The 20,395-nt window shown below is 38.2% G+C and overlaps 2 protein-coding genes across 2 annotated transcripts in view; one reads left to right on the top strand and one right to left on the bottom strand.

Moving 5' to 3' along the window:
• The window catches only part of LOC134839803 (AP-1 complex subunit mu-1-like), a 379,140-nt gene that overhangs the window by 337 nt on the left and 358,408 nt on the right, over positions 1 to 20,395 (top strand). The window lies entirely within an intron of this gene.
• LOC134839826 (myosin light chain kinase A-like) overlaps positions 5,404 to 20,395 on the bottom strand; it is a 76,029-nt gene continuing 61,037 nt past the window's right edge. The window contains exons 7-8 of the mRNA XM_063855449.1: positions 9,545 to 9,630; positions 5,404 to 5,808 (exon numbers count right to left, since the gene is read on the bottom strand). Coding sequence (XP_063711519.1) covers positions 5,506 to 5,808; positions 9,545 to 9,630 — 389 coding nt within the window. The 3' untranslated portion in view covers positions 5,404 to 5,505. The remainder of the gene's footprint in view (positions 5,809 to 9,544; positions 9,631 to 20,395) is intronic.

Raw genomic sequence — 20,395 nt, 5'->3', positions numbered from 1 at the left:
AAAAGAACTAATTCATCTGATTGAATTGCTGGGAAAATCGATTAGGTTGAACACAAAATGCAAGATAACATTTGACAAACTTAAGTGGAAATTTTGAACTTAATCTAAATCTGGTATCCAGCCATTCGCTTGAGGATGGAGTATCCGCCCATTCGCTTAGCAAGTCCCCCGAATCCCGTCATTCGCTTCTCGAAGTTCGAATATCCCCCCATGCGCTTCTTAAGTCCCAGTCCCCCGTAGCCGCCCATTCGTTTCTCAAACACACTATATCCCCCCATTCGCTTGTCGGGCGTCTCTTCCGTCACTCCTCCGAATCTTCGCACGTCGGGCGATGTGATCAGGTTTCCGAGAGGCTGTCCAAAGTCGTAGATTGCACGGGTCTCAACATTCACCGGGTAGCCCTCGTCTGATGCTCGGACTGCCAAAATGGCACAGCAGAATAGGAGAAAAGCTGCGGCGACGGCGGCTGAACTAATTGGGGCATTCATTTTGTGCAACTAGAGACTGCTGTATTGTGCTTTGTGGTGTTTTTTGGAGGCCTTTTTAGATGAAAATGGAGAGAAGTGTTATTATAGCACGTCAATTTCAGGAGAGGAATTGACTTGTAGATCTTGAAGGATATAATTGGAATCAGGTGTGGACGCTGATCGGAACTGAAGCGACAAGTTGGGGGGTTTTGAAAGCAAATGAGAGAGCGAATAGCAATTTGAACAGAGGGCTAAGTCGGAAGAGAAAGAGTGAGCGGAGAAGGAGTCTAATCTCGCGGATTGGAAATGATGGGTGAAAGACCAATTAAAAGTTTAATAAGTGGTCGCGATGGTTTACGGTATTAGCTGTTCCTTTCTAGCTAAGAAGGGATTTGGGCGCTCTGTGCAATTTCAACTGGTGAGATTAGGATAATTAGATGGGGAGTTTTGAGAAGGTGTGAAATTAATAGCCCACTTTGTATCCCTTCTTTGACTTTTCGTATCAATTTTTATTGGCCTGATACCTCCTCGCCCTATTTGGTAAAATAAACTTGAAAGTGGCCTCTGTAAAACAGAGTGACGATTGCCGATACCTGTACTGGCGCTATTTATTAAGTAATGAAACAGTGTTCGGGGTCTTGTTGATTGAAAAATATAAGGCGCTGTTTTGTTTGGCCTGCAATAATTGTTTTTTGGAGCTGGATGATTTTAGATTAAAAGATTTATAAGGGCAGCATGTCGAAGAACAAAGGAGCAATCATTTTTCCATTCAATTGGACGCCTAGTTTTAGCCCAGGTAATCAGACGGAGCAACCATTAAGGGGGCAAAATTAGGCAACTTGGGTCGTTTCTTTTTCTCCTTTGCTCAGCTCTGTTCATTTCCGGCATTGAATTAGTGCTGTTCTTGATAACGGGACTTAAAAGTTGAGTCTGGTTCCCATAACGCCAACAACACCAATCACGCTACAACTTCCTGTCCCATTTGATCTGTTACCCTCTATTGACCCCCACCGCCACCAAATCCAATTTGAAATCCCCCTTGCCACCGCACCATCACACTGACTGTCAAGAAAAGACGGGTGGGGTGGGAGGGACCTCATCAATCGAGTATGAGATTGTTACATGATTATGCAAAAAAGGCATAGCCGGATAAAATCTGGATTGGGCTCGATGAGGGCGCGGTATGAGTATCAAGAACAATTTCGCAATTGGTGTTTATAATTAACCGTACATTATAGAGATAAAGTACGGTATATTTATTCTTAGTTAAAGAGGGCAGTAATGTCAAGTGACTAAAACGAAACTTGCGCAGAACTACCGTTTGGATGAAACATTTTTAATCTGGCCCTTTAGTCCATACAAAAAAATTAAAGATAGCCGGTTGCTGTGCAAATGTATGAAAAATTGATAAGTTCAAGACTTAGTCATTTTAAATTTTTTGCTCAATGTTCCGAAAAAGAAACAAGACTGCTCGAATATCAAGGCAAAGCCATGAATTTTCTGGTCTCGAATAATTTTTGTTCAATATAATTTTGATTAATCAAGAATTTCCAATACCACATAAAAAGTACTAAAATTCGAGTGGACTTAAAATGACCAATTAGTTTGCCTCAATTCAGTTACGAACAATTATGAATGCGGAATAATTCGGCTTATAAATTCGCGCGTTGAAGTTATCAGCTATTAATCGAGGGTACTCGCTTGGCAAGCATACTCGCTAGGCAATCCGAAGATAGCCGGATCGATACCCATATGCAGTCAAATTTTTAAAACGGCGCTGGAAAAAAAACACCCGGGCATATATATTACTTGGTTTCTTCAAAAATCGGATTATTAAGTTTATTTTAACGCAGTTACAGATGATCGAATCACTTTCGAAAGTCCGAACAAAACTCTTTGAACAAAAAGGCGCAAGACAGAATGCTGATTTCTGAAGAACAAACTGATGTGCTCTTCTTTCACGCTATGTTTTCATTCCTAGCATATCTATCTATCTTCAACAAACTTCTATTCCATATTGAAGCCTAATTTTGCCAAGTTGATGAATGTTAAATTATTTTTTTTAAATTTAATTTGATTTAAAATTTTGTCCTTTTTTTTTTTAAAAAAAACAAGCCGTTCTTTGGAGCCTCGCGGGAAACTTATTCAACAAAAAATCTATAATCGGTTTTATTTAATTTTGTTTTCAGGCAATTAAATCCCAGAAAAGTTGCCTCTATAATTCCCTATGTTGAGACTATGAGCTGGCCATAACACTACGTTGGCATGGCAGCAATTTCCAAAAAAGCGGAAATTTTTTAGTTATTCACAAATGAAATACTTGCACTTCGAAATGACTTGGTCCTCGGAAAATTAAGTTTAGAGTAGCTTTCTTGTTTTGAAGCTTTATTTTGCAAATTACTTTAATACTAGCGGGATGGTATTTAAGATAATATTTACACTTTTTCTTACCCTGAACATCTTTTCTGAAACATTTGCAAAAATGTGAAGTTGCTTATTACCAAACTTTGTCAATATCGAGATCTTTTCAATTGGCCCAGGGATAACGCAGATATCTTTGTACCCTAAAGTCCTGGGTTCGAGACCTGGCCGGTTCTTGTTTTTTTTCACTGTGAATGAAATTGATTATTTTTCCGGTAAAGATTGGTTTTTCAGACTTTCGTTTCTGTTTTTCCGGCTCAAAAGCCATATTGAAGATTATTTTGTGCTATCAGCCTTCGTGAATGCAAGTGTTTTTGGATTACCCCTGTCATCTGTAAAATGCATGCTGCCTCGTTGATTGTTTTCCTTGGTTTTCCTTTTTCTTTTTTTCCGCTTTAAAACTTTATTTGGACTATATTGTCTCAGCTCACTTTTTTTTGGCTTAGTTACTCTATTTTATGTCGCTTCAAAACCAAAAAATGGTAAACAATTTTTAAAAATCAGATTGTTTCTGTTGCAAGATTTTACAACCTTTTTTCTCGAACTTTTTATGATATTTTTATGGCATTATTTGTTTCTGGACAAATTGGGGTCTACCATTCTTGCCGGCTTAGGTGCTGCTCAGTGAACACTTGAAGTTAATTTAAAACTGTGGTTGTGTTTTTCGATTGTTTTTCGGAAATTATTGAAATGCTACGCTTGCGTCGTACGCAACTGGTGCGAAGTTCTGCTTCGGCTATGTGTGTCAATTTGGGCCTCAAACTCAAGTTTAAGTTTAACCATCTGGCAAGATATTTTTTATTGAAAATTAAAGCGTTTTTGGCAGTGCGCATATTTTCTCTCTTTATTGAATACTATTTGGTCATTTTAATGCCGATCTTTAGAGACACTATCGCGCCGTTCTCCTTCAAGTGTCTTAAATGTTCCGGATTCAAACAAGATTCAGTTTTAACCGGGTTATGTTATTTTCAAAAATTTTTGCTGACGATGGGTAAAAACGCTGAGGGTCAAAAGACACGGGTTATAAGCTCAGGAAGCGCTGTAATTTTATTTTTTGTTACACATGTCGCATTTTAATATAGTGTTTAGATTTGTTTTCTTCTAGTCTGTTAAATTTTCACATTACAGACACGTCATATAATCAAAAAACTGGAACAAGCTGAAAAACTAGAGAAGAACGCTTTTATGCCCTCAAAACTTTGGTGAAAAGCAATTGAATCTAAGCTAATACTCCCAATATTTTCTAATCATTAATTAAGTAGGTGAGCGAAATTTAACTATAGCTTACAAGTTGTTAGAAAAAACTTGATGAAATCAGAGAATCGAAATGAAAAATCAAAACTAGAGAAATGGGGTCAATAGTTTCAATTTTTACTCCGCTGGGAAATCAAGGCATTAAGAGACAATCACGTTTTTCTGCGGCAATAGCACTTTTGCTATTAAACAGTGCAGTTTGCATGAACTCAACTTCAAAAAATCACATGACAAACTGCAACAAATCAAACTTAAACGTGAACAAACTTTAGTCTTCTTCCTGAAAAAAAAAACTTCACGACCAAAAAAAGATGAATCACTCCTTTCAAGTAAATTTTATGCGCATTTGATAATAATAGTAAACTAAGCATTTCGACAATGATTTCCTTCAAAAATGAATCGTAAAACATTAAAAGTAAACTTGTTTTCTTTTATCGCTTAAATTTGTTTTTTTTTTATTTTCGATTCCAAAAAAGCGGAAAAAATACTTCAAATTTATATTTACTTGAACAAAACGTAGTTTTCGCGGCACAAACAAAAGTTTATTTCATATTGTAAGCCTGTTGGTTCATTTTTTGAAATTAACTGCTGTCTCATTGAAACTAGACTAAAGCTAAAAATCAAAAATTTTAAACAGGTTATCTCGACACTGTCTTTCAAATCAGGACTGAAAGAACTACGATTATATGACATATCACACAACCCATTCTGGTGATAATTTGTGGAACCCGATTTAGCTTAAAACAAAAACTTTAAAAAAGCACCAAAAGACAGAGTTTCTCCCCACTTTAAGTGGTCGCAACAAAAATGGTCAAAGACGTGCTCAGTGCTTTGTCCATCTGTAACTGCTATAAATTGGACTTATTGATCCGACTTTCGAAGAAAGCGAGAAATATATATGCCCGGGGTAGTTTTTTATTTAGACCGATTTTAGAAAAGTTGACTGCGCATGGGTATCGATCCGGAAACTTTTGGATTGCCAAGCGAGTATGAATGACTCGAATAATAGTTTGATACTTTGTTTCAATACACATATTATTTATGAATGGCAACTTATCCGGACTAATCGTTCCCACTTGAATGGAGCTCAAATTATTCGAGGCCAATTAATGGGCAGTTGGAACAGTCAGGGCTTTGCCCTGATACGAGCAGTCTTCTTACTGTTTTTGTGATAGTTCATTTATGAATAGCAGGCTATCTTTGCAGCAAAAAATAGGCTAAACAATTTTTAAGTTAAACATTTTAAAAATGAGCGATCGAACCATATAACCATGTGATGATTTACAAAAATGGTTAATTTTCTTTGACAGTTGGAATATAATACCAAAACAAAATCAATTAAGAATGTTCAGCTTGCATAAGTTCAATTCAGCATATCGACTTTTGCTTTCTTGGCACCTGAACACGATTCTGAAGAATCTTCTTCTAACTTCCACGCTATGTCCTTCTCTGATACATTTGCTACAGTGAGGTTAGCGTTTTCTTTACACGAGTCTGTTTTCTTCAGTTGCACCGTATTATTCAGCAAGTCCGCCTCGCTCTCATGTGATATATTTTGCATAACACTAGCATTCACATCTTCTGATGAAGGCTTTTTAGCTGTCGCATCTCTTGTATCGATGTCTTTCCTCATCAATTCTTCGGCTTGCTTAACCATTACTTCATCCTAGTAAAAGAAAATTTCATAGCATTTGTAGTTGAACACAGACGGAACGTTCATCACTACAAAAAACTTTGAAAACATTTCCAAGTTGTTCCGGTATTATTGTTTGGTTAAATATTCACTTAATACTTGAAATTCAAATAATTTTTGTTTTCCGCTCTCGAGAAAAAAAAATTCTCTGCCATGAGAAATCCGCAACTTCGTTCTAAAAACACGTAATAAAACTGAAAAATAGTGGTAAGGCGTTCACTTTAGAATCGTCAGATCGTGTAATCGATCCCATGCCATGGCAATGATAGTGTGTGAGGACGAGCTCTCACTTGACCTCTAGCTTCAGGTCTACCACAACCTGACCAAATTTGGCTGCAAAAGTGGTACCACGTGAAAGTTCTAGACGCACAAAAACGGCCTTGAGTCGCAAAAAAGAGCTTCGCTCAACAAAATAACACAGTCTGGAATGTGGGGAAATAATACAAACGGACTATCCTCGACAGGACTGTTAAGGCCTACTGATAGCTCCTCTGCGATTCGCAGGAACTACAATTAATTAATTTAAAAAAAACAGTGAAATGATAACTACGGTTGTACTATTTCAGCACGTTAATGGATTGTTATATGCGTGTGACAATTTCTGAAACTACTGGATAGAAAAAACGCTGCTTCCTATGCTCCTGTGCATCAATGCAACTTACACTTCCCATGTTTGACAACTTACTAAATAACAGGAAGCAAATGCGATTAATTTTGGCGGATACAGATCTTGCTATTAAAACCGCCAAATCGAAACAGTACCAGGAACCTGCGGAACAAGAAACCTAAGGCAGAAATCTAACAAAAAATGGGTAACTTAACACAAAAAATGAAATCATCGAACGGTCAAAGAGTCAAAATACTATTCATGTTCAAATTGTTTTCAGACGTTAGAGAGACAAGTTTTCACATTTTCAACCTATTATGTTCTTGACCAGTGGCGTGCGCAGAAATTTTTCAAAGGGAGGCCGTTTTTCGAAAAAATTTTGAAAATTATGCGGACTTTTTTTTAGGTGGATCAATTTGAGTTTCCGAGCTCTCCGAAAATATTATAAGGAACCTATTTCAACAAAAAAATTTTGCGCCGCTGGCAAAATTTTCAAAAAGCAGGCCAAAAAAATACGTTTTTAGGCACTTTTTGGAAAAATTTGACCAAGAAATTGCGTTTTTTTGGCGCGCGCTCCCCCCTCGAAATTAATTATTTTGGCGGCAGAGGCGCCTTTGGAAAATTTTCGAGGTTGGTCGGCCAAAAACACAAATGTCGTAAAGTTAAACCAAACGGGGGACCCTTTAGAAAAATTTGGCAACCAGAATTGAGCGCCCCCCACGGGAGGCTACTGTTCTTGAAGCATAGTAAGTTCATACGTCTACTTTCAAAAATATAATTTTTTCTTTTTCACAGCCTCTCTATGACAATATGTCTAAATGGGCTTTTGTTCTTTGAAGCGGTTACGTTACGTTCACCACTACATCTCAAACTGTCCTTTAATTATAATTTGCTACGCATTCAATGGCCTCAATATCAGTTTGTTCAATGTGTAGTTTCTCGCACACAAACAATCCAATAAAACACTTGTCAATGAACGGGTCGTTAAATTTGCAGTTGTGACGTTAGCCAAGAAAACTTCCCGATTGACGGGTTCAGGGTTTATCAAAATATCAAGCCTGGTACGACGAATGGGCAAAAAAAGACGCTCGATGCAATTGGACTACGATTGGGCCACTATCCGCAAGCAGGGTAGAATTGTCAAATTGACCAAATGACGTTCTTAAAATAAAAATAATAAACCAGCCACAAAAAATGCAGTAAGAGAAAAAAGGCATTGAAACAGGCAATGTGGGAGCATAGCATAGAAAACGACCAAATATGATTCTCCTTAATTATCGTTTGAAAAAGGAGACACCAAGAAAACAGAATCGAAAATAAAATACCCGTTAAACTATTTATGAAGTATAATTTGACAGTAATCTTTTGCTGTCCTATAAAAGATTTCTGTACTGAGACTTCAAAGCAGCCGCTGATACACACTGGAATTTCAATTTCACTAGCGGACTTTGATTAAGTGAACAACCCAGGGCTCCGCGGGACATTGCAATTCCAAAGGCACAGCCTTCCACGAACCCCATTGTTACATCCATCATTGAGAGTTGTCATGTAAGGCCTTTTTTCAGACCAAAAGAGCAGGTGAACTTGCGCTAGTGTTAATGAGTAATAATTGATAACAAAGCGAAGGCGAGTTGCCTTATTCCGCTATGCCATTTTAAACGACAAATTTGAGTCATGCTTAAAACGCATCTTTTTCTGTTGATCAACTGGAACCCCAAATTGACAATAAGGATGCAAAATTTCGATATATGAGTACATGTCTATCTGTGTCTTCATCCAAAATTCAAACACAAGTTTCAGTTAGATTTGTAAGAAGTTTGAACAAGTGGACTATGAACCCGAACTCAAAACAGGGGGGATTGTTCACTTGGTTAAAATAAGTTTATTTCAGCCAATTAGATTTCATTACAGTACATGTAGGCCTTACTGCTTGAACTTGTCATTAAATTCAGTTGAAGGATGCCCTATACCTCTTGTTTACGCTCTGCTTCCCGACAAAAAAGAAAACAACTTATTGTCGCCTCCTCAATGATCTAAAAGCTGAGTCCCCAAAACACGTTACAATTGAATTTGAAGGAGCTCTGCGAAACTCAAAACGAGGTACCTATCAAAGCGCTCACGCTCAAATTACGTTTTGTTTCTTCAATATGAGTCAAAGCGTCTGGCGACATATTCAGGCATCAGGCAACACTCACAATTACAACAATAGCTTTAAGTTTCGTGAGCTAATTCGAATGCTTTAGTCAACAGCATTTCTGCCCGTAGAAGACGTCGCCGCTGCGTTTTAGCTTCTTCGCCGTCTAGCATTCGAAAAATTTCAATCGATATTCAACAATTTCGAATAAACATATATTGACAACCAAGCTGCAGACGGTTGGAACAACAATTTCACGAAACTAGTCAGAATTTTATTAGAAAAATGAGAGCAGGTCAAAAAGTACCCGGGGACTCAAAAAGATTAAATACCAAAAACTCGAAAAAAAACTCAACCTCCCCTTTGGCCTGGCCCAGCTCTCTACAGTTCTTTGCTCTCTAGACTTCGAGTCTAACGCATTACTCTTTATAACACGATGCCTTTGCTTTTCTGATTTTTGGTTCTCGTTTCTTTAATTTTTGGTTCTGTGATCTTTAATTACGCTCATATTTGATGTTTCAAAGCGTAAATCAATTCTGTCGGCGCCAAAAGATCAAGGTCAAAAACGTTAAATGGTTTCGGGCTATTTTTTGTATGGGACTGTTTTTAAGACTTTTTGTGATGTTTCGGACTGTTTTGTATGGGAATTTATTTGTGTTAGCGCCAATTTTAGGGGGATATTTGTTCACTTGGTCTATTTCAGGGGGAGAATGTTCACATGGGCATTGAACTGATAGTAGGAAGCGTATGCGCTATAAAAACACTTCAAGAAGGCCCCTAAATTAACGAACAACCATTAACATTGATAAATTTTCAGATTTTGAATTCAAGGTATATCCGATCAAGAGTACGGTATATAAACCGACCATAAAAAACGACTGGTTTGCAAATCAAGCAATCAAGTATTGAATTCTTATTGTGGTTATCGTAAAATAAGCTCAACTTTGGTAAAGCAGCTTTTTTCTCACTTTGAGCCAATTGTGCCGGAGTGCCTGTGTGCAGTTGAATCTCTTCGCAGCGTTGACAACGATCATTTTGCTGATCAGATTCTTTGCTGAAAAGAAGAATGAGCACTGTTAATGAGGTACTGAAGACATGAAACATGTATCTAAATGTACCCACACAAATTCAAATTGATATGATTTTTGAGCTGGATTAAATCGCCGCCTACACTACGCAATAATAGAAAACTCAGAAAATTTAGCCGGTATTGGCTCGTGTTAAAACAATTGCATATGAAACAAGAATGCTCGTATCAAGGCCCTGTATGTACTGATTTCCCCATAACGCAACTGAAATACCTTTTGATTAAATTGTGTTTTTTGGAAAATCTCCCCGATAGAGTTTAAAAATTGTGAACAAATTGAGTTTCAACTAATTTAATCAGTGTTTTGTTGAAAATTACTTGAACATGGTAAACTTTCTGGGGGAGTCAAATACTCCCTTTTGTCTATCCTCTCTTTATTTATCTAAATGTCATTGATAATAACACATGTTTAAAATATCTCTATGACTTTGTTGATATCATATTGGGTACTTGATGGGATAAATTCTTTTTGTTCCGACTTCTGAAGAAAGTGACGGAATATTTTTGCTCGGGGTATTTTTATTCCTCCAGACCAACTTCGACTTTTCGAGAAAAAAAATTGTTGCCCTGAGCTCAAATTCAAAAGATATTTTAACTAGCCATACTTGACAATTTTTTATCTTCCGAAGCTTACCCCGAGCTTATATTAAAAAAATATATTCCTCCGGAGATCATATTTGGTAGTTACAATGTTTTAAAGATTGCCAATTTGCGACAATTAATGCGCGAAATATTAGGGACAATTAACGCGCGAATTTCTTAACTTTCAAAACATTTCTACACCATTAAAACGCAGATCTATCAAGTGAAATAAGAAAAAGAAGAAATAATCATCGAATTAGCAAAACCTCGGCTACGAGCCGAATTTGAATCTGCGAACTAGCAACTAACGCACTAACCACTCAGCCACGGATGCTTAAGATCCCCAAAAACTAGCCATCAAAACACAGCTACATATGCTAATAAATTGTCAATTCGATGCAACAAAAGTAACATCAAATACAAAAAGACACAATTTTGCATGTAATAAATTAGAAAGCCTAAAGCCAAATTATCTATAAATTATGCATTTGAAAAAAAATGCAAGACACATAGATTGGAAAAATTCTGAAATCGAGCTTGTACTATTATTGTAGTGCTGTTTGAAACAAATAACTTTTTTCGGTTCATTTGATGAATCAAAAATGCATCAACTGTGTTAATTTTTTACAATTCAAATGTCAAAGCACTTATGACATCATATGGCTACAACAGCCTACCGACTCAAAAGTGTCACCAAAAGTAGCACTTTTAATTGCGACTGAATTTGAAAAAACAGAAAGTTCGTACTAAAACAAATCTAAAATCGCTTCAAAATTTTTTTTCTTTTCAACATGAAATTTTTAGTGTATATAAAAAAAAAACGTGTTAAAAAGCGTTAGGGCGTTCTACGTTCTTCGTGCATTAATTTAAAAAATTTTTAACCGGCAAATAAGCCGAAAAAAATTGGGCCGAAATCAATTGAGCCTACAAAAGAAAACAATTTTAGATCTGAAAATTTTTTCACCAGTAGATAAACTAACGCACGATCTCTAAGCACAGAGGACTTCAACGTGCAATGTGCTGAAAAAAGAGATATTGAAATTGGAGATCCTGTGAGCAAAAATCTTCACCGAAAAAGTCGAATACCCGATTGCAAAACCCTTGCTTATCGCAGGGGTAAATTACTTTCTATAAAAACCCTGGTATGCACGCCTAGCCAAAAAGTTGAGTTCCATTCGTAAAAAAATCGGGCTTTTCAAAAATTGGAAGAATATCTTTCTCGAAGTTGGGACGATTACCCGAGCACATATATTTCGTTACGCTCTTCGAAAGTCAAAAAATAAACTGAAAAACAGACACTTGGAAAAATTTCAATGAATTCAAGGAAACCAAAAAAGGTTTTTGAACATTTTTCAGCATGCGATATTTAGGAAGAGAAAAACTACAGAGAGAGAAATCTCGTTGATTTTCATAAATCTTTAATCGTTGACACTTTTTTCATACAACTAACCCAATTAGAGAAAACTAGGTCCCCAGGGTTTTCTTATTCGTACGGAAACTTTTTTACTTGCAAGAAGCAAAAGTATTGCAATCGGGTACTAGACGTTTTTCCCTTAAATAACTTTGTTCATAGAATGGTCAATTTTAGTAGGAATTTCAATTTTTACAACAGCAGACATGCTCAATTTCGTGAAAGCTTAAACAAAACTACCGTCTTGAAAATTTTATTATATCGTATTCGTGGTTTTATTCCTCATTTCTGTCGGCTCAAAGTCCTTTTTTAAATGCAGTTTGTAATATCTGGTATGTTTTTTTGGCTTACTTTCCAAAGCATAGTTTTTTTATTTAAATAGTTTCTACTATAATTGAAAGTTCTGTAAATTGTAATTTTTTTTTTCGAATGAACGGTTTCAACTTAGTCACATCATATTGCGTAGTTTCGGAGGTAAAATATATTTTATGCTTTCATGCGGTTCGTAAAAACTTTTAGAACTTTATAGCTCAAAACTTTTTTCTGACAACAGTTTTTTTTCGGCTTAAATTCTTCTCCTCTTTACTCTCTTTGCTTTACACATCTTTTCTTTATTATTGAAACCTAACATATATCAGGTTCCTTCTTAATTGACCCAGCAGTACCGCCGTCGCCTTTAAATCCTAAGGTCTGGGGTTCGAGTCTCGGCCGGACCTTGTTTTTTCAGTTCTTATGCAATTGAGAAAAAAATCGGTAAAAATTGAATTGTCGGATTTTGTTTGTCTATTCAAGTTTTGTCGACTAAGTTGCCACTGTTGTGCAGCAAAAGTTGGGAAACGAAAAATCACCAATCCGACTGAATAAAACTAGTGATTCGCAAAGAGTGTAAATTATTTCATGAGTTATAGATAGAAGTCAATTGATTTTTGTTAAATGCGGTTTTAAATAAGTAAATCAGTTCAATCGTAGATTTAGTTCAAGTAGAAAGCTGAGATGTCTTTTTTAGGCTCCAACATTCCGCCTTCCTTGAAGTGTCTTCAATTTTCAGATCGTTATTATGTCTGGATATGACTACCCATTTACAGTGTATGAGACGAAGGAGAGGAAAAGTAGGGCGGAGTCGGGTAGAGCACCACGTCTGCCTCCACATGGCGAGGTGCGAAGGTCCAGTAGGCGGGGCGCTGTCGACCGGGAGGACCTGCAGGGTTTCTTCGATGCAGTGACCAGAGGAGATCTGGGTTTCACTCCGATTCCTGTAAAGTCGTTGGATGAGATCCAGTCTTCAAGGAAGGAAGCTGCAATCGTGGATAGGGCAGTTCTGCGGTTTCCGAAAGCTGAGACTGTGAGTAGCATTTATTCCATTGTATCATAGTAGTAGAGTATAGCGGGTGTGCATCAATTGTTTGTTTTGTTTTAGAAGCAACTTAGAGGTCATAAACGTATTAGTGACCTCAGCGTAGAAGGGTCATTGTGCACTGGCTGGTAGCAACGATTCGGAGATGGGGTTCACTGATGCTGCTAAGTATCTGAGGAACCTTGGTTCTCAGCAGAAAAAACTGGTCCGCTATGGTGTTCTTGAGAAGGGGAAAAGTTTGTATCTTCCATATGCGTGGTGCCATGCAGTTCTGACTCTCTGCGACGAAGAGAGGGTCTGCTGCATGTACTATGCGGAGATGCAAACTCGACTTTCCTTGGTAGCATCTGCGTGGAAGCGCTGCCAGCAACACTGCAGGGTCAACCAGCGAAGAGGACCAGATGACAGCGAATCGCATGACAGCGAATGACTGTTCAACGGTAAATATGTAAGCAATTATTCAAAAAATGAACTAAATGTGACTGCACCATAAGTAAGGAGTATACAAGTGAAGTATTAACGGTACGAGTCATGAGCGAAAGTTTGTCCTAGCTGTTTTCAGACAATAATTACATTTTGGGTCATGAGGGTACAACCTCATACGAATTTTAATGCTGGGAATTTACAACATTGGGAATTTACATGAAATCGGTCAATATGAACGATTCAGACCATAATGTATTACATAGGGGGTAATTTAGGTTCCTACTTTCAAAAGGGTCATGGGGGTACTACCACTTAAAATTTGAAAACTGCACATTTTTGATATTTTTCGATTTTTAGCACTATAAAGTTCTTGTTTTAAATGAACTGCACATTGGATATGACTTGGTTGCTATACTGGTAGCTTCCGCAGCTTCGCGACTGGGCGTATGTATTCACCAGTTGTGGTCTTCACTTTTACCACTCGAACAATCGAGTCATTTCCAGGATAAACTTCTATGATTCGTCCAGTTTTCCATTCTAGCGGTCGTTCATTGTCTTCGGCAAGTAGGACTAGGTTGCCAACTTTAAATTCTGAGCCATCCGTGAACCATTTTTTCCGTATTTGTAGCGTTATGAGGTAATCCCTTTTCCAAACTTTCCAGAAATCCTTGATCATATTCTGTAACAGTCGATATCGTACATTGGTTGAAACTTGGATGTAAGCAGAGGGAAGAGTTAGCAATGATTCCCCTATCAGAAAATGAGCGGGTGTCAGCGGAGTTGGGTCGTTAGGATCACTTGACATTGGATACAATGGTCGTGAGTTTAAGACAGCTTCAATTTGATTAAGAATTGTAAGAAATTCTTCAAAACTGAGACGTTGCAGTCCTATAACTTTTCGCATATGTCGCTTCATACTTTTTACAGCTGCTTCCCAGAGTCCTCCAAAGTGAGGAGCACGAGGAGGGACGGTGACCCATTCAGTTGCTTGGCTATTGACGAAACTAACAACTGATTTGTCCGTTCCATTTTTGTCCAGCAGTTCCTTGATTTTGATCAGGTCATTTCGAGCCTCGATAAAATTGCTTCCATTGTCACTTAAGATCTTCTCAGGTTTGCCACGGCGTGCAGTAAATCGTTTCAATGAAAGGATGCATGCTTCTTTGGTTAGACGAGTAACCATTTCCAAATGAATAGCTTTTGTCGCGAGACAAACAAAGACGGCAACTTAAATTTTTGAGACCCCTGCTTCCTTAATTTCAAAGGGACCAGCAAAGTATATTCCACATTGAGCAAATGGTTTTGCGGGTGTTATTCTTTCTGTAGGAAGATCAGCCATGAATTGAGAAGTAGGTTGCTGACTAAATCGGACACATCTCATGCATCTTCTAATGAACTGTCGAACTAGATCACGGCCTCCGATTATCCAAATTTCCTCTCTCATTGTGTTCAGTAATAATTGCCCCCCGCCATGAAGAGTATCTTCATGATATTTGCGTATAAGTAGGGATACTAAATCAGATTTGTTCGAAACGAGTATTGGAAACTTCTTGTCTGTTGGGTAGTTCGATTGTGAAAGTCTGCCTCCAACTCTTAGTAGATCGTAATCCTTGTCAAAAAACGGACTAAGATTGCGTAGTTTCGATGTTTTACTCAGCTCCCTTTTCACCTTCAGACAATTTAGCTCTGATTTGAAGTGTATTTCTTGGTCTGAACGAAGAATTAACATTTTTGCCATGATTCTATTTTTAGGACTAAGACAATCTTCTTCAAGTTGTACATCAGATGTCCGCTTAGATCTGAGCCGCTTCCGATAGTTTGTCGATATTCTATGCTTAAGATGTTGAACAAATGATAGTACATAGCATGCGATGCGTACTGTCTTGTTCCAAGTGCTGTAGTCCTTTAAACGAAAAATTCCATCCGTCATTTCTTCGTTTTGAGCATGATATGCGAGAGCAGTTCGAATTTGTTCACTTTCTGCATTAGTCTTGGCTTTGACGGTTCGTTTTTCAGGTGCTTCAACTAGAGATGGTAGTAGGTTGGGCCAGTGCCTTTCATCCTTGGTCAGCCAATCTGGTCCATTCCACCAGAGTGAGGAAGATATTAATGTGTCAGCTAATACACCACGAGAGGCTAAATCAGCTGGATTTACTGCTGTTGGCACGTGTTTCCAATCACTTCTGGGTAGGGTCTCTTGTATTTGTGAAACTCTGTTTGCAACAAAAGTGTTCCACGTTCTTGGAAGTTGAGCAAGCCATTGCAAGACAATTGTTGAATCAGTCCACGCGTGTGAAGTTATCTTGAGATTTGTTTTCCTCAAAATTGAATGAACTGATTTAAGAAGTTTGGTAGGTAAACTTGCACCGCAGAGCTCTAATTTGGGAACAGAGATTGCTTTGACCGGAGCAACCCTTGGTTTTGGAGATCAGTAGATACGCAAAAGTTTTGCCATCATCATTGGTAATTCTTGCATAGATTGCGGCTGCATATGCTTTTTCGGAAGCATCACAGAATACGTGAAGTTGAACCTCCTTTATTGGATGTGAGCTCATAAATCTTGGTATCTGTAGTTCCAGTAGTTGAGGCAAAGTTCCGGTGAGCTCATACCATTTTTCCTTGGTTTTCTGATCGACTTCAGAATTCCAATCAAAACCTTGGACCCATAGCTGTCGCATGAGACATTTGAAATTGATGATGAATGGAGCTAGCCATCCCATCGGATCAAACAATTTTGAAATTGTGGACAGAAGAGTCCTCTTTGTAAGCAGTTTCAGCTCTGGTAAGGCAGTTGAAAAACAAAAGATGTCCTTATTGGGCTTCCAACTGACTCCTAGCGCCTTGATTTTGTATTCGTCAGAGAAAAGTTCCAGCACATCCGATTTTTCGCGGAGATGTTCTGGCAATCCTTCAATTATTTTAGCATTGCTTGAAGTCCATTTTCGTAGAGGGAATTCATGAGAGTTCAGCTCTTCGCATAAATCAGAGATGAGTCTTTCTGCTTCATGCTTATCATTAGCGCCACCAAGAAAGTCGTCTACATAGAAACAATTTTTGAGACTTTCTTTGATCATTGGGTTCTTAGATTGATCTGCTACTTCATTGAGGCATCTTGTTGAGTGAAAAGCTGACGAAGCTATTCCATATGTAACACGTGTCATCCTGAGATGCTTGATTTCATCCGATTTATTTGATCTACAAAGTATGCGATGGAAATCCTTCGATTTGTCCTCTAGAGCAACTTGTCGGTACATTTTTGCGATATCTGCTGATAAAGCAATTGGGTAGAACCTGAAGCGCATGATTATCGAGTAGAGGTCGTCTTGTACCGTGGGACCAACCATCAAAGTGTCGTTGAGTGATTGTCCGGTTGATGTTGTTGCAGATCCGTCGAAAACTACACGTAGCTTTGTTGTAGTAGAATCTTCCTTGAAAACGCAGTGATGTGGCAGATAATATACGCTATCAACTGGCTTTTCGATTTCTCCAGGCGGTAAGTACTCCATATGCCCCATATCGAGAAATTCGTCTATGAATGCGGTATAGCGATCTTTTAGTTCTGGATTCTGTTCCAGTCGTCGCTCGAGATAATTGAATCTGCGTTTTGCTTGTGCTAAACTGTCGCCAAGTTGACTATTGGGCTTCAAAGGCAGCTGCACGGTGAATCGTCCATTTTGTAGTATGGTTGTTTCCTTAAAGTGAGATTCACATCGATCTTCTTCTGTTGTTGTCTTTTTGAAATCAGGAATTTCTTCTAATTCCCAAAATTTCCTTAGACTATCGTCAATAGGCTGTGATGTCTATTGACGATATGAAATGACTTGAAGAAGGTTGTTGGAGGACCGGGTGTTCTGCCGCTAATCATCCAACCAAATAGAGTGTCACGTGCATAAAGCTTGTCTGTAAGCTTAATCTTTTCGCAGCCAACAATGTCGTTGTAGACATCACAGCCTAGGATTATATCGATTTCCTTTGGTTTATCAAAGTCTGGGTCCGAGAGCTTAAGACGTGTGATATCCAAACTGTCGAAACCAAAGTTTCAGCATGCGATATTTAGGAAGAGAAAAACTACAGAGAGAGAAATCTCGTTGATTTTCATAAATCTTTAATCGTTGACACTTTTTTCATACAACTAACCCAATTAGAGAAAACTAGGTCCCCAGGGTTTTCTTATTCGTACGGAAACTTTTTTACTTGCAATAAGCAAAAGTATTGCAATCGGGTACTAGACGTTTTTCCCTTAATTAACTTTGTTCATAGAATGGTCAATTTTAGTAGGAATTTCAATTTTCACAACAGCAGACATGCTCAATTTCGTGAAAGCTTAAACAAAACTACCGTCTTGAAAATTTTATTATATCGTTTTCGTGGTTTTATTCCTCATTTCTGTCGGCTCAAAGTCCTTTTTTTAAATGTAGTTTGTAATATCTGGTATGTTTTTTTGGCTTACTTTCCAAAGCATAGGTTTTTTTATTTAAATAGTTTCTACTATAATTGAAAGTTCTGTAAATTGTAATTTTTTTTCGAATAAACGGTTTCAACTTAGTCACATCATATTGCGTAGTTTCGGAGGTAAAATATATTTTATGCTTTCATGCGGTTCGTAAAAACTTTTAGAACTTTATAGCTCAAAACTTTTTTCTGACAACAGTTTTTTTTCGGCTTAAATTCTTCTCCTCTTTACTCTCTTTGCTTTTACACATCTTTTCTTTATTATTGAAACCTAACAAATATCAGGTTCCTTCTTAATTGACCCAGCAGTACCGCCGTCGCCTTTAAATCCTAAGGTCTGGGGTTCGAGTCTCGGCCGGACCTTGTTTTTTCAGTTCTTATGCAATTGAAAAAAAAATCGGTTAAAATTGAATTGTCGGATTTTGTTTGTCTATTCAAGTTTTGTCGACTAAGTTGCCACTGTTGTGCAGCAAAAGTTGGGAAACGAAAAATTACCAATCCGACTGAATAAAACTAGTGATTCGCAAAGAGTGTAAATTATTTCATGAGTTATAGATAGAAGTCAATTGATTTTTGTTAAATGCGGTTTTAAATAAGTAAATCAGTTCAATCGTAGATTTAGTTCAAGTAGAAAGCTGAGATGTCTTTTTTAGGCTTCAACATTCCGCCTTCCTTGAAGTGTCTTCAATTTTCAGATCGTTATTATGTCTGGATATGACTACCCATTTACAGTGTATGAGACGAAGGAGAGGAAGAGTAGGGCGGAGTCGGGTAGAGCACCACGTCTGCCTCCACATGGCGAGGTGCCAAGTTCCAGTAGGCGGGGCGCTGTCGACCGGGAGGACCTGCAGGGTTTCTTCGATGCAGTGACCAGAGGAGATCTGGGTTTCACTCCGATTCCTGTAAAGTCGTTGGATGAGACCCAGTCTTCAAGGAAGGAAGCTGCAATCGTGGATAGGGCAGTTCTGCGGTTTCCGAAAGCTGAGACTGTGAGTAGCATTTATTCCAGTGTATCATAGTAGTAGAGTATAGCGGGTGTGCATCAATTGTTTGTTTTGTTTTAGAAGCAACTTAGAGGTCATAAACGTATTAGTGACCTCAGCGTAGAAGGGTCATTGTGCACTGGCTGGTAGCAACGATTCGGAGATGGGGTTCACTGATGCTGCTAAGTATCTGAGGAACCTTGGTTCTCAGCAGAAAAAACTGGTCCGCTATGGTGTTCTTGAGAAGGGGAAAAGTTTGTATCTTCCATATGCGTGGTGCCATGCAGTTCTGACTCTCTGCGACGAAGAGAGGGTCTGCTGCATGTACTATGCGGAGATGCAAACTCGACTTTCCTTCGTAGCATCTGCGTGGAAGCGCTGCCAGCAACACTGCAGGGTCAACCAGCGAAGAGGACCAGATGACAGCGAATCGCATGACAGCGAATGACTGTTCAACGGTAAATATGTAAGCAATTATTCAATAAATGAACTAAATGTGACTGCACCATAAGTAAGGAGTATACAAGTGAAGTATTAACGGTACGAGTCATGAGCGAAAGTTTGTCCTAGCTGTTTTCAGACAATAATTACATTTTGGGTCATGAGGGTACAACCTCTTACGAATTTTAATGCTGGGAATTTACAACATTGGGAATTTACATGAAATCGGTCAATATGAACGATTCAGACCATAATGGATTGCATAGGGGGTAATTTAGGTTCCTACTTTCAAAAGGGTCATGGGGGTACTACCACTTAAAATTTGAAAACTGCACATTTTTGATATTTTTCGATTTTTAGCACTATAAAGTTCTTGTTTTAAATGAACTGCACATTGGATATGACTTGGTTGCTATACTGGTAGCTTCCGCAGCTTCGCGACTGGGCGTATGTATTCACCAGTTGTGGTCTTCACTTTTACCACTCGAACAATCGAGTCATTTCCAGGATAAACTTCTATGATTCGTCCAGTTTTCCATTCTAGTGGTCGTTCATTGTCTTCGGCAAGTAGGACTAGGTTGCCAACTTTAAATTCTGGGCCATCCGTGAACCATTTTTTCCGTATTTGTAGCGTTATGAGGTAATCCCTTTTCCAAACTTTCCAGAAATCCTTGATCATATTCTGTAACAGTCGATATCGTACATTGGTTGAAACTTGGATGTAAGCAGAGGGAAGAGTTAGCAATGATTCCCCTATCAGAAAATGAGCAGGTGTCAGCGGAGTTGGGTCGTTAGGATCACTTGACATTGGATACAATGGTCGTGAGTTTAAGACAGCTTCAATTTGATTAAGAATTGTAAGAAATTCTTCAAAACTGAGACGTTGCAGTCCTATAACTTTTCGCATATGTCGCTTCATACTTTTTACAGCTGCTTCCCAGAGTCCTCCAAAGTGAGGAGCACAAGGAGGGACGGTGACCCATTCAGTTGCTTGGCTATTGACGAAACTAACAACTGATTTGTCCGTTCCATTTTTGTCCAGCAGTTCCTTGATTTTGATCAGGTCATTTCGAGCCTCGATAA

The sequence above is a fragment of the Symsagittifera roscoffensis genome, chromosome 2, assembly GCF_963678635.1.
Source record: "Symsagittifera roscoffensis chromosome 2, txSymRosc1.1, whole genome shotgun sequence".
NCBI lineage: Eukaryota > Metazoa > Xenacoelomorpha > Acoela > Convolutidae > Symsagittifera > Symsagittifera roscoffensis.
The sequence above is the reverse complement of the archived record's forward strand: the minus strand, read 5'-3'. Positions and strand labels throughout refer to the sequence as shown.